This window comes from Peromyscus leucopus, chromosome 10 (assembly GCF_004664715.2).
Source record: "Peromyscus leucopus breed LL Stock chromosome 10, UCI_PerLeu_2.1, whole genome shotgun sequence".
Classification (NCBI taxonomy): domain Eukaryota; kingdom Metazoa; phylum Chordata; class Mammalia; order Rodentia; family Cricetidae; genus Peromyscus; species Peromyscus leucopus.
The window spans coordinates 2,134,216-2,148,519 of NC_051071.1; the positions used below are offsets into that span (position 1 = coordinate 2,134,216).

At 52.5% G+C, this 14,304-nt stretch overlaps 1 protein-coding gene across 1 annotated transcript in view; it reads left to right on the top strand.

Annotated features, from left to right (window-relative positions):
* C10H4orf50 (chromosome 10 C4orf50 homolog) overlaps nucleotides 1–14,304 on the top strand; it is a 92,041-nt gene that overhangs the window by 9,237 nt on the left and 68,500 nt on the right. The window contains exons 3-6 of the mRNA XM_028882348.2: nucleotides 266–404; nucleotides 3,380–3,925; nucleotides 12,392–12,506; nucleotides 13,466–13,584. Of these exons, the coding sequence (XP_028738181.1) occupies nucleotides 266–404; nucleotides 3,380–3,925; nucleotides 12,392–12,506; nucleotides 13,466–13,584 (919 nt within the window). The remainder of the gene's footprint in view (nucleotides 1–265; nucleotides 405–3,379; nucleotides 3,926–12,391; nucleotides 12,507–13,465; nucleotides 13,585–14,304) is intronic.

Below are 14,304 nucleotides of genomic sequence, written 5' to 3' on the forward strand. Positions count from 1 at the left end.
GCAGAGCAGAGACTTTCTAATGATATACGTACAGCTGGGATGGTGGCTCGCTCCTGTCACCCGAGCACTGGGGAGGTAGAAAGCGAGCGGTCAGGATTTTGAGGCCAGCCTGGGCTACAGAGTGAGAGCCCGAGTTGATGACGTACGTGAGTGTTTTACAATGAAACTCTCAGACCAGTAGCCGGGCCAGATGACTGGAGGGGTGGGGGTTGGGGTTTACACAGTTACCGCCCTGAGCGAGTGTCTCCTGCTTCCGGTCCTGCAGGGTCCAGGAGCTGGAGCAGTCGGAGAGGAAGCTTCTCCTGAAGGTAGAACAGCTGAGTGCCTGCGTGGCCCAGGAAAGGCGTGCCTCACTGTACGCCCAGGAGCAGCTACGGGCGCTGCAGGGGGAACTGGTCAGCCAGGTTCGTGTCCCTTCTACTTCCCAGTGCCTGGTCGTGTGGTCGGTCACCCAGGGCCTCAGCTTCTCTGTCTCCCTACCTCCCACCCCCTACCTCCCAGGCCTCCTGGGGAAGTCTGGGTGTCAGCATGTTCATACCTTTCTTATGCCTGGGCTCCTGAGGACAGGAGGTGGCCAATGCAAGTCTCTGTCTTCAAATTGCTGCATGCAGGTGAGGACAGAGGAGAGATAAGAACCTGGTCTCGGGTGGAGGAGGGACTTGGGCACCTTGTGAGTGTGATGGGAAAAAGATGTTTCAGAGAACTGGGGGCCGACCTTCTCAGACCTTGCTGGGAAGGGAATATGAAGTGTGAGGCTGAGGCGGACGGACCCACGTGCTGCTGTGGAGGGCTGGGGAAAGAGGTGCGTGCGGGGAAGGAAAGGCTGGGAAGTACGTCAGGGACTCCATTGGGGTCACTGAAGAGACAACCTCCCAGCAAAGGAGCTGGCACTAGGAGGCCCAAGGAAGACAGCTACTACTTTGGGGAGTGTGTGTGTGTGTGTGTGTGTGTGTGTGTGTGTGTGTGTGTGTGGCCCAGAGCACAAGAGACACCTCCACCAAGAAGCAGTGAGTAATTAAGGGGCGTGTTTTGGAGAAAAAAACCTAGTTCTACTGCTGAATTGGCTGTGTGACATTGGACAAGTGATATAACCTCGACAGGTCTCAGTTGCCTCATCTGTAAAATGGGAATACTATGGTACCCACCCCTCAGGTGGTCATATGAGTTAAATGACTAGAAATATGTAGAATACTCAGAGAGGTGGGCATCTCACTAATGTTATCCGTCGGCCATTCTTATCCATCATAAGAAACCTTCCAGCAGAGGAGATGATTCAGGGCACGCCGAGGAAGAAATAGCAGATGGATCTGGATCTCTGCAATAGGTACCCTATGATGCCCGGGCACCCGGCTTCAGGGATTGCACTTTAAAGCATAGCTTCGGGGTTTTGAGATTGCAGGGTGCAGCCCATTCGTGGGGTGGGAACTCAATACGAACGGGTGGTGGCTGCACTAAAGGAAGTGCTGTTTCTCGAGTCTTGTTCAGCTGTGCCTTGGTGTGTGCGCATGACCTGTGGGACGGTCCTGTGTGTCTGTGACAGTGGGCAGCCATGGGACAGCCAGGCAAGGAGCCCGACTCGGCTCAGTTCAGTCCTGGGGGACTGGGGGGTCAGCACTCTCGCCTCTCCCCTGACCACTGGAGGCAGAGTCACATGAAATTGGCTGCTGGGCTCACATGCCTGGGGGCTTCTCAACCCCAGGGGAGTGAGTCTTCCCAGCAAGGTAGAGGCTGTGGCTGTGCACTGGGGACACGTGGTTTCTCAGAGGAGACGCTGAAAGGGTTTTTGAGCCTTGCTCTGGACACACCTGGGGTTCACCAGGGGAGTCAGGGACAGTCCTGCATGGAGATGCTTATAGTGTGATGGAAAATGAAGGGCAAGGGTGCCATGTAAGCTAATTGTGTTGTGGCATGAGGGCTTCTGGGGAGGCTCTGTGCCCTTTCCACATGCTTCCCTGTTGTTATTACTGTCTTGAACAACACGAAGGCATTCTGACCGATCTGTCAAGAAACCTCTTTATAGATTCAGGGCCTGGGTCAGGGTCACATGTGGCCCAGCTGCAGCCCAGCCCCCATCCAACCTTAACCTCTAGCCTTTATGGTTTTCGGTGGAGACTTGGGCATGAGGGAGTCAGCATTGCAGGGATGTGTGAACAGGCTTTGGGCATCTTTCGTGTCTTATCTGTCACAGACGGCAGCTTTGCTCTGGTCGTATTCCCAGGAAGCAAAAAGGCCTCATTTCTGCAGTGAGCTCCGGTCATCCTGAGAGGTCCCAAAGGCCCACCCACTTGTGCCGTGGATTAACCAGGCACCCAGAACCACACAAACACCCACTACAGAATCGTAAAGCTGGGAGAATTTACTTCCAGGAAGCGCAACTCCACACCTGATCAATAAACTACCCCACAGAGCCTGCCTGAGATGGCCCGTGCTTTCTTTCCTCTTTGGGGCACGTTTCTCCCACCTACAGGCTCTCTGGCAGCAGAGGGTGGCAGGTAGCTGGTAAGAGAAAGCCTACCACAGAGGCAATGTTTGTCTAGACAGATTGTGAACACTGAAGACCCTCGTTTTTTTCAGAGTGGTGTTGCACCCCGGTCCAGTTCACTGTATGTGGTAGGGAGAAGGCAGGGTGTCCAAATATGGGGAAGTGTTCCCTGATCAGGTGGATGGGCCGAGGGATACAGGGAAGCCCTTGAGTCAGACACAAGGCTGCCATGCTGTACCCCAGAGCTGGCTGCAAGAATTTTAGCTGTCCCACTCTACAGGTAACTTCTGAGTGTGTGGCGGGATTAATGGCAGCCCTGTTGGGGGTGGGAGAGGCATTGAGTTGTGAACAGCTGCTGTGGTTTCCTGGCCTCTGCTCAGCCCATATCACTGAAATAAGAAGCTCTGTGGAGTTTGGAAATTGGTGTGGACTATTCAGACTGAACAATTCCAGAGACCCTCTGCAGGGTGTACAGCCCTTCCAATCCACTGCATACACACAGACTTAGGGAACTCATGGAGCTCCTGGGCTCAGTTTAGGGGGAGGTGAAGATGACTCTTGGCCACAGTGCTAGCAAACTCAGTAATCAGCCTAACTTGAAAAGTGTTTATTTATTTTGTGCGTGCACATACATGCGTCACAGTACAGTGGAAGTCAGAGTCCAGCTTGTGGGACTGGTTCACTCCTTCTATCACGTGCGGGTCCTGGGGGACCCAACTTGGGTCTTCATGCTTGGTGGCAAGTGACTTTGTCCTCTGAGCCATCTTTGGTCCCAGCGTAAGGTTTTAATGCAAAATGCCTACTATGCACAGAATACGGGAATGTTAGGAAAAGAAATCAGAGCGAGCAAGGCGTGTGCCTGGAGCTCCCTGACGTCCCCATCACCACAACTCCTAGGTGCGGGAGGCGGAGAGCGCGGCCAGACAGCAGCGGCGGCTGCAGGAGCGGCTGCGGCACAAGGACGAGGCTCTGGCAAGGCAGGCGGCAGCCCTGGAGCGCTGTGGGTGGGCGCAGCAGCTACAGCTGGGCCTGGTGCGGGAGCAGGAGCGCGTTCTGCGGGCGCAGGTGCAGCGGCTGGAGCGCGACGTGCGGCGCCTGGGCCGCGCTGCCGGCCTCCTGCTGGCACAGCTGCATGCCCCGGACCCGTTACCCAGTGCGGGCAGCCCCCAGCCGCAGATCCTGGCCGGTCCCCTAGGCGTTCCCGAGGCCACAGAGCTGAGCGCACTGCGGGCCAGGGCGGAGCGCGCGGAGCGGGAGTGGGCGGAGGCGGCGCGCAGGCTGCGGGAGCACAGCGTCACCGAGCGGCAGCTGCGGGAACAGCTGGAGGAACTGCGCTGCTGCGTGTATGGGCTGACGCTGTCGGAGATAGGTCTGCAAAGTCAGGTGGAGGAGCTCGCCCAGCAAAACAGGCGCCTGCGGGCCCAGCTGGGGTGCGGTAGCCTGGTAAGTGTCTGGAACCCAGGCCAGGAATGACCGCTTGCCCTCCTTCCTCTGACTCCTGTCCAGCCCCTTGATCAAGGTCGTTTCCCAGCATCCTCTCATCATTTATGTGAACTAGAGGCCGGTCCATCCTTCACCATACCCAGTCTCCGTCCCCACCATCCATACACACGAGGTCACCACTGTCGTATGGTCACTCACTACCCATATGACCATCTACTCATTTGCCAACCCACTTTGTCGACCCACTTGCCCACGCACTTGCAGACCCCCATGTCCAACTACATACTACACCCCACCGCCATCTTCTGTTGTTCTTCCCCTCACCCACTGTTAAGGGTTCGAATTGCAATGGCCCACCTCCCCCACAGGCTCATATGTTTGAGCCCTTGGTCCCCAGCTGCTGGTCCTGTTTGGGGAGGCTGTGGAACCCCACTTAGACCTGATAGGCGTGTTCAGTCTGCAGCCCTTGCAGTCTCGCTGGGATAGCTATGAATGCGGCCCAACACAAAAGCCGAGACTTACGACACCATGAGGTTTTTAAAAAGAGCAATCATGCGGTTCTCGAGCATGGAGGTGGTAGTGAAAATATCGGAGTCACAATGCTGAAAGGTTAGAGACACCTGCTGGGAGGTGGGGCCTGGCTGGGGGAAGTGGGTTCCTGGGGCGACTTGCAGTTCTAGCTCAGGGCTTCCACCTGCTGGAGCTTCCTGAGCTGTGAAGAGGCAGAGCCCAAACGCTTTCCCCAGCTGCTCCCAGCCCCGCGCCTTCCTGGCCATCGTTGTAGTCTCTACACGAAGAGACAGAATAAGTCCTTCATCCTGGAGGTTGCTTCGGCCAGGTTATTTGTCACAGTGGCAAGAGAGATAACCAGTGCACCCCCACCCCAACACTAGTCTAGCCTCTCACACCCAGCCCAAGGCACCCACAGACTCAGGTGTAGGAGACCTGGTTGGTAGATGGTACCTTGTGGCTGCGGAGTACTCACCTGGTGGAAGGGGCATGTGCCTCTATCATGAGAGTGATGGGCCACCCATGAGGGGCCCATTCCTACTTAATCACCTCCTCACATTATTGCCTGGGTGATTAGATTTCACAACCTATGAATTTGGGAGCACAAGAAACATTTGGGCCTCGGCCGCCGTCTGTCCACTGTCACCTGTGCTTCCTGGTGTCCCCACTCATCTGTATCTTCCCCATCTGTCCACTCATCCAGCTGGTTGCCAGGCAGCCAGTTGCCCCTCGTACCCTTCACGGTTTGTCCTTCTGTTCACCCATCTATTTGACACTGAGTGGATTCCTACAGTGTGCAAGCCCTGTGAGAGACAGATCCTCGGCCCACAGTATGGGTCTCCTCTGACCCAGCCCCTCCCCAAGAGCACTCACTCCTCCCCTGTCTGCCCTAGTGGTCCATTCCAGGCTGTGAGCAACTTCCTCCTCCCCTCTTGGGCTGTGAACTTCCCAGGGCAGGTCCAGCATCCACTGGTCTTTGCATCCTCCATTCCCAGCAGCAGCACACGGGGCCCCAGGGCTGCCTAGGAGAAAGCGCCATGGGTTAGGCATCTTCTGGATCTCTCCATTACTAGCTCTTCAAAGATGGGTGTGTTTCTTACGCTGGGGCAAGAAGACTGGACATTTATTTCCTTTTTAGGTGACGGAAGAGTAAACATGTGTATTTAATGTCTTCCCGCCATGTGCCAGATGTGTTCAGCGCTTCCTCTCAAAGCTTGTGGAGAGAGGGGCAGCTGCTCTCAGCATCCTCAGTCCATAGAGAGGAAGCTGAGGCTCTGGGCAGTAGTGTCTTATCTGTGGTCACTCATAGCTGTTGAGAGACAGACCTGGAAGTTGGCATCAGGGGGTGGCTCCAGCTGCATTAGCCCTGTGTCCCTAAAGCCATAGTGAACTCAGTTCCTTTAAAGAAGAGGAGACACTTGGGAGATAGAGGCAAGAGGATCAGGAATTCAAGCTACATAGAAAGTTCGAGGCCACCCTGGGCAGTGGCAGACCCTGCCTCAAACAAAAACACAACAAAACAGACAGACGGTATAAACCAATGGGAGTTGCTCATTTAAAAATTCAAACGTGTCTTTCTTTTAATTGGAACCTGGAATGCTCAAGTTCCCCGGATAATGGCCTGTCTCTTGCCTGGGCCAGCTTACTGATGGCGTCTGTGTTCTGTTGTGCATTTCACTGCTTTATCTCTTGCCTGTCCCTCCCGTGCACCTCTTGTTCAGCCACCAAGAGGAAAACAAAGTGTACACTTACCATTGTCTCCTTGTAATTCTGAAAATAAATGATGCGCACATGGAACTTGTCACTTAGCATCTTTTCTGTGATGGTCATAAATGTGCTTTCATTTAGGCGGTTCGCCTGAGGCTTTATTCTCCCAGCTTGTCATCATCCTGAGCGCTGGGACTCACTGTTCCTTCAAAACACTTCTCTGAGAAGAGTGGGTTCCTAGATGCCTGGCAGGCTCTTGCTCCTGTTTGTCCATTTCCTGTTCTTTCCTTTAATCCTTCATGTGTTAGGGAACAACCACAAGGCTGATGGAGGGACAAGTGATTTGACCATAGACACCAAGACAGCATCAGGACCAGCAGGGAATCGCACCTCCCTCTGCTGTCCTTCCCTCTCGATCAGGGGCAAGAGTCAGTAGCTCTTCTGGGATCCGGGCTCTTCAGTGGCTGGACCAGGTGGGGTCTATACCCTCAGCTGGAAAGCCTTCACCAGTCACAAGCATCCACAACCTCACTGTTGCATGCATGCTCTCTCTTCAGCAGGCCCTGCATCCCAAGGAGCTTCATTGACTATCAAAGCCCAAAGACGTCTCCTGAAGGTCCCCTATGTTGTCCATAAACAGTGGTCCCTATGTATGGAGCAGAGGGAAAAACAGAGACTGCTCTTAGGAACCCATGGGACGTGCAACACTCCTCAGTAGGGGAGTTGTGTGCTGATGTGGGGAAGGTACTCCTATAGGGGACTGCTGGAGGATCCCACTTAGGGGCCAGTGGTGATCCAGACTGGCTAGGGTAGTCTTGGGCTGGTTACTGAACTTGTGTGCCTCAGCATCCTTATTATGAGATGGGACTGGCACCCACGGACTGGGATGCTCAGTGAATGAGCCGCTCAGTGAGGAAATGACCACAAGAAGCCACTTGCCCCTGAACTGAAGGGACTGTCTTCATGTGGCTGTGTTGCTGTAAGGAACAGAGACTGGGAAGCAAGAGGTATGGAGTGAGTGTGTGTAGGGACCTGTGCAGCAGACAGTCTTCACAAAGCTACCATTTACCTGGAGCTGTGTGCTCATGGCAGCTAGCTGATGAGGGGGTGGAGTTAGTAGCCATCACTTTACAGGGGAGGGAGCTGAAGCAGGTGGGGAAAGTCACGTGCTCCAGCAAATGGAAGCAGCCAGGTTTGAAGGGAGCAGAGATCCCACTCCCAAGATGGCCCTCTTGCTTATTACATCTGATGGACTCTGGGAGCTGAGCTGTGAGCTGTAGGGCGGGCATTGTGAGAAGACATTACAGTTGCTGCTTAGCCACGGAGCACTGGCTTCCCTTAGATGTTGCAAAGCCGCCAGGGAGGCACTAATGCCCCTGTCCCTAAGCTGAGTCTAGAGGAGTGAACGCCATTTGCCCAAACTCAGGTAGGTGACAACTTTCAGAATAGGTTGCTTAGTTAGAAGCTAAGTCCCCAGAGGAGCGGGCCACTCGGAGGAGTTTGGAGGGAGGGCTCCTGACAGTAAAAGGAGCTGAGGAGGATGGTGGGTGGCAAACTGCCTGCTGGTGTGTTGGTGTGCTTCTTTGTGAGTGTTCACCAGGCTTCTGCAGTGTCCCAGAAGCAATGCTGGGCCCTGGGACTGGAGTGAGTGTGTGTGTGTGTGTGTGTGTGTGTGTGTGTGTGTGTGTGATCAAGGTATGGCCCAGCTATTCTAGAGCTTGGAGAGGAGACAGACACAGGAACAAGCAGTGGTGGTCCTGGCTTCTAAACAGCGACATCAGAAGACAGACAGATGGCCATGACACGGCCTGGAGGGCCACTTATGTATAGAGATGAAAGTCATGTCCTCTGTCATCTGGGAGCTGAGGAGCTGGGGTGATGGGCCTTGCTGGATGTTTTCTATATCTCCCCGTCCTGCAGTATATGTAGAGTGACCCCTGGCAACATCTGTGGGGATGTTTTCATTGCTGGGGAAGGCCCCCTGCTTGCACCTTTGTAGGACAGTGCCACCACAGCTTTGCTGTTCACTATAAAGCAAACAGGGGCGTTAAGAAATAGAGTCAAGGGGGCTAAAGAGACGATTCAGTGGCTAAGAGTTCTTGCTGCTCTTGTAGAAGACCAGGGTTTGGGTCTCAGCACCCACACGGAGTAGATCACAACTGCCTATAACACCAGCTTCCGGGAATCCAATGCTTTCTTGGGAGGGCTCCTGCACACATATGTTCCAGCAATTACTCAGGCACACACGTATACACATAAAATTAAAATAAATAACTTTTAAAAAGACACTTGACCAAGAGTTAAGTGATAAAGTACTTGCCTAGCATGTGTGAGGCCCTAAGTCCTATTCCCAGCAACACACACACACACACACACACACACACACACACACACACACAGAGAGAGAGAGAGAGAGAGAGAGAGAGAGAGAGAGAGAGAGAGAACAGAAGGAAATAGTCAATGCATGCAGCTATTAAAGGAGCCAGCCACTGCTATGCAGGGTTTGGGCCTTTGTAGACCTAAGCCTTTGGGGAGGGCTGTCAGTCAGTGAGCATTGAATGCTGTAAGAATGCCTATACTTACTATGTGACCGTGAACCTCCCTGGACAGATGTTTGCTGTTCTCACTGTTGTGACTGAACACATGACAAGAAGCAGTGTAAGGGAAGGAGGCTTATTTCAGCTCATGACTTGGGGGTACAGTTCCTGGTGAGACAGGCATGGCAGGTATCAGGGACACGAGGCAGTTGGTCACATCGTGTTTGCATTCAGGAAGCCAAGAGTGGGTAGGACATGGGGCCAGCCTATCAAGTGTGTGCTACCACCAGGCCTGCCCCCAGGAAGCCACTTTCTGGGACCAAGGGTTCAAACACATAAGCCTGTGGGGACGCTTCCCATTCAGACCACAGCACATTTTGAAGACAGGAGTTAGCAGCTGCCAAGCAGCTGTGCACAGCTGTCTCCACCTTAGAGCTGTTTGCAGCTGGCAGAATCCAAGGTAGCCTCAGCACCCCGTGAGATGGAGCCTGCATGGTCTCACTTAGGCCAGGGTTTCTCAAATCACTCCTCATACCTATCGTGTAAGACATTTTCCCACAATGTAGGTATGCCAGCATATAAAACAGATGCAGAGGGGCTGGAGAGACGGCTCAGTGGTTAAGAGCATGTACCCCTCCTCCAGAGGACCCAGGCTTGCTGTTCAGCACCCACATCAGGATGCTCACAACTGCCTGTAACTCCAGTTCCAGGGGATCTGGTGCCCTCTTCTGGTCTCTGCACATACTCCCGCCCCCCCAGTTCCCAGCATGTGCATACCCACACACAGACATCCAGATACACATACATACAAATAAAGTAAGTTTTTTTTTAAGATTTATTTATTTATTATGTATACAGCATGTATGACTGCAGGCCAGAAGAGGGCACCAGATCTCATTATAGATGGTTGTGAGCCAGCATGTGGTTGCTGGGAATTGAACTCAGGACCTCTGGAAGAGCAGTCAGTGCTCTTAACCTCTGAGCCATTTCTCCAGCCCCAAATAAAGTAAGTTTTAAAAGTAGTTATACAAGCCAAACATTTACTGATGAGTAATAAAATTCTTATTTTAAACAATTCTTTTATATATTTATATGTTTAACATTTACTAAAGGTTAAGGCAAATTTGCATGCCAATGAGTAGATGTGTGTTTGTATTTTTGTATAGAGTCGCACAGAGCAGCACGGGTGAGCGCTACCAGGAACACCTCATTTTCATTACCTGTTTGATTCTGAGTTCATTTGGTGTGCTTGGACACTCAGAACTCTTTTACTATTTCCAAGTTTTTGGTGACACTTAGTTGCACAACCCCATGTGGGTCATGACACCCGTTTTAAGAGGCTGGGACTTAGGAGATAGGTAGGCAGAGAACGTTAGGCAGCCCAAAAACCACAGCGGGAGAGTTTTGGGGGGGATTTGTTTCCTCTAAACTATTGAAACAACAACAACAAAAAATGCACAAAGCTGAAGTTTATGTTTTGTGTAAGGAGAAATCTTCTGTTATCTGTGCTTAGAGAAAATCACAGGACGATGTACTGTGACACATAGATGCTTGTGTCTAGACATCATTGTATCACAGAAGAATCACACACCAAGGCACACCAGAGTCCAGGCCATGTTTCCCTCAGGCTGAGCAGAACACAGTGCTTGGAAAGATCAAGGCCAACTCTTCTCCTGTTTTCCATTTGACTTGCTGTGCGACCTTAGACAAGTTGCTGTCCCTCTCTGACTTCTGAATCAATCACTCATGAAGCGCGTGCGTGTGCGTGTGCGTGCGTGCGTGTGTGTGTGTGTGTGTGTGTGTATGTGTGTGTATACCAGATAAGTTATCATTTCAGCATCATAGCATGTAGGACGCCCCCTAGAGGTCTCCCTGGGGCAGAAAGCCTGTGCATTTTCTGTGGCTGTGTCCCCAGCCACGGAACCAGGCCCGGTCCTTAGCTGGGGCTCAGTGAGCATTCCAGAAGCCATCGGGGCAGAGAAGCACGGCGCAAGCGGGATGTGCAGTACGTGTCGTGGTGAACGTGTGGCCTCGCTGAAACACGACAAGTGTCTCTGTGCTGACCGCAGCCTTCCTTCCTCCTCCTGCCCGTTCCTCCTCTCCTCCTACCCTCTCTTCTCCTCACCCTTACCTGGAGCTTGAGTCTTTCTCTGCTCATCCCCTCTTTTTCCTGTTTCATTATTTTTTTTCTTTTCTGATCTTTCTCTCCATCCTTCCTTCCCTCCATCTTTTTCAACCTTCCGGTATTTGTCTCTCCCTTCCTTTATCTTTCTGATCTTCCCTCTTGCTTTCATGGTGATTTTTAAGCTGCTAATTATGGCCAGGTGAGAACCGAGTGGGCGGAAACAGAGGCAGGTGACAGGGCTATGAGCACAGGTGACAGTGGCCTGTCTGATTGCAGCCTGTTGTCTAATTAGGATGTGGACTGTTGCCTATGTCCTCTGGTTGCTATTGGTCGAGTGCTCTTGTCAGTCCTTGTTGGAAGCTTCTGGAAGAATCTATGGTACAGCTGGGGCTGAGGGCCCTGACTTAGAAGCAAAAGGATACAGCACAAACCGTTGCACAGATAGATAAGAGGTCACAAGCACCGAGTAGCAGAAGGAGGGACCGTGGGGGAGGGTGATGGGGACTTGATTTATAAAAAGGTCAAGGAAGGCCAAAGAAAGCCTCCTGGGGACTTGACCACTGCTTCTGAAGGACACTAGCCCTTATTTACTGCAATCTTGCAATAGCTTGCATGCTCCAAAGACTGAGCTGTTGAAAAACTGATTCTAGGTGAGAGGCAGAAGTTTTCTGTGTGGGGGTTTGCCCAGGGCCACTCAGGTACCCCTTAGCTCAACCACAGCCCTGCCCCATGCCTTGGGGTCTACAGCCCCTGGCTGGAACACAGAACAAGGTATATGTGTGAGACTGGGAAGATGGGATTTTTATCCTGCTGGACAAGAGCGAGGAACAGGAAGCATCCTGATCTGGTTTGGTTTCCAGTTTAATTTGCTGGTCAAATGTTCAGTGGGGTGGAGCCAGGGCCAGGATCGAGCTACAAAGAGGCCTGTATGATGGTTGGCTGGATGATAGGACCCTTTCCTAAAGTAGCAGGAGGAATGTGTAGAGGCCCAGAGACAGAGAACGTGGCCAGCATGGTGGCAGGCCAGGAGGCCGCCATGTCAGGGGCAAGAGCCTACAGTGGTCATGATAGCTGGAGCAGCTCACAGGTGGCCTCCAGGACCATGTTGGGCATGTTCCTCTCTGCTCACACAGCTGGCCTCCTGCAGGTTTGGGGGACACTTTCTAGGTCACTGGCTGCTGTCCCCTTTAGGACTTGCTCACAGGGGAACATTCAAAATCCCTGAGTAGATGCCAGCTTTCCCTGGAGGGACAGAGAGACCATACAGGACCAAGGCTGGGACCCCACCTCCACCCCCATCCCCGACACACATACAGTTTCTTGTCTGGATGGACAGACTACTCCAAGGACAGACTGCCACCCCCTGTAACTTACTGAAAGAATCCCAAGAGTCAACAGAAACACTGTGGCCTGATAAACCAGTGGCCCAGGTTAGGCTCCATGGCTTTGAGCTCACTGCTCTCTAAACCTTAGTTTGCTTACTTTGGAGGGGTCTGACCATTGCTATGAAGGGGTCATAGGCATGGGCTTGGAGTGGACACTTCCACCAGGGCACTTGTGACTGTTCAATTCTTTGTCTTTCTCAAGGGTGCCTTGGGCTGTGCACAGAGTGATTCTCTGCCCTCGCCCAGAGCAAAGGTGCTGGATCCTTGCAGCATCCAAGGCTGCCACAGCGATGCTTGTGGACTTCAAACCCCAGCAGGTTTGTGGATGCTGTGGTACATAGAGGGGCCATCTGACATCTATCTGATGGGCCAGCTCACTTAGTCCTCATGTTATCCTTACAGTATTAGACAGGATTGTTTACTCCTTACAGACAACCCAAGGCTCAGAGAGGCTTAAGGTCACACAGCTGGTCAAAGAGGCTCAAGGTCACACAGCTGGTCAAGGCAAAATCAGGGTGTGATGTTTCAGGGGCCATTAGCTTAGGATAACTGGACACTTAAACTTATGCACTCAGCTCTCAAAGGGCACCAGCCAGCTGCAGGTTGGGCGTGGGGCCTTGTCCTCATATAGATGTCTATGATAAGCAGGGGCTTTCCTAGCCACCTTCCACCCCAGACAACTTTTTGGGTTGAGGATGAGACTTGTGACTGTCAGTCTGAGAACTACTCGGGCTTTGAGATCCCTGGTCTCTAACTGTCAGACATAGTTTCTTACCTCTCTGCTATAAGAGACCCTGCTTGTTCATCCTCAGCCCTCAAGACATAAAAGCAGTCCAAGTCTCATGATACCCAGGGCTGATGGTTGTAGGAGGAGGCAGCTGATGTCACCCTTCAGTCATGTCTAGGGAGCAGAGCTGTTGGGTGGGCCAAGATGGGATGTGACTTGGTGGAGCTGTTCCTGAAATCTGTGCAGGGTCAGGGTGGGGGTATCACCCTGTTGACAGGTGAGGACCCTGAGAGTCCAAAAATTTCATGAGAATAGTCCCGATGTGGTCCACGGAAGTATCTTGAGAACCAGTTCCTCTGCTTACAGTTGGTGGTCATTTATATCTTCCAGCCTCAGGTCCTTGCCTGGCTCATCAGAGTGGGGCTCATCAGGAGTCACTGTGGGCTAAGAGACCCGAGTCAAGAGGGACATCTATCAGCTGACATGGCTGTTGGTCATTGGCATTGATCTTCCTAGAGGGATTTTAACCTCGGGGTCTTGCTGTTCTAGGCCAGCTCTCAGAAGAGCCCCACAGCTGTGTTGGAGATAGACCAGCCCCCTGCGTGGTGGTGCCAGCAAGGACCATAGACAAGCTCCAGGGAGACCTGCCAGGGTCTGAGCGTAGACAGGTGAGGCCAGAGGGTTCTGTAGATATGAAGATCAGTGCAGCCTTGGTGGCCCTCCTATGTGCATGGTGATGTGGCCACCTGGGGAGGCTCTTCTTGTGAGGAAGCTCCAGATCTGGAAGAATATTCTGGAAATGATTGAGAGAGAGGTTTGAGGGGATGGGATGCAGTTTGCTGAGACCTGGCCAAGAAGTAGGGTAGGGCAAAAAGAAACCCAACTAAATGCCTGGGTTGGCCTACCCCAAGACACTCATGATGCCTTAGTGAAGACCATGACCACCTACAGAAGAAGTACTGCATCCCTATCTGGAGATGATGAGACCTGAGGGATGCTGGGAATCCCCAGAGCTCCCTAGCTCTGAGGTGCAGAGCCCCAGCCTCCTTCTTCTTGTCACTCCAATGGTCTGATCTCAGGAGCTGCATCTGAATTCTTCCTGATGCTATGGCCAAACCACTGACCTCGGCTTCTGCCTCTGGTCCTAAAGAACAAAGCTGAACTGGGAATGGTGTCCTGATATGGCTCTGTGGTTCTGAACCTCATCCATCCATGCATCCATGCATCCATCCATACATCCATACATGCATACATACATACACACATACATTTGTTCATTCACTCACTTCCCAAACCATCCCCTCATGCTGTTTGGCTCCCTATAGAGGAAGAAATTCCACACAGTCCTTTGTCACCCTGAAATAGCATGTGCTCAGCTTCAGTGCCGC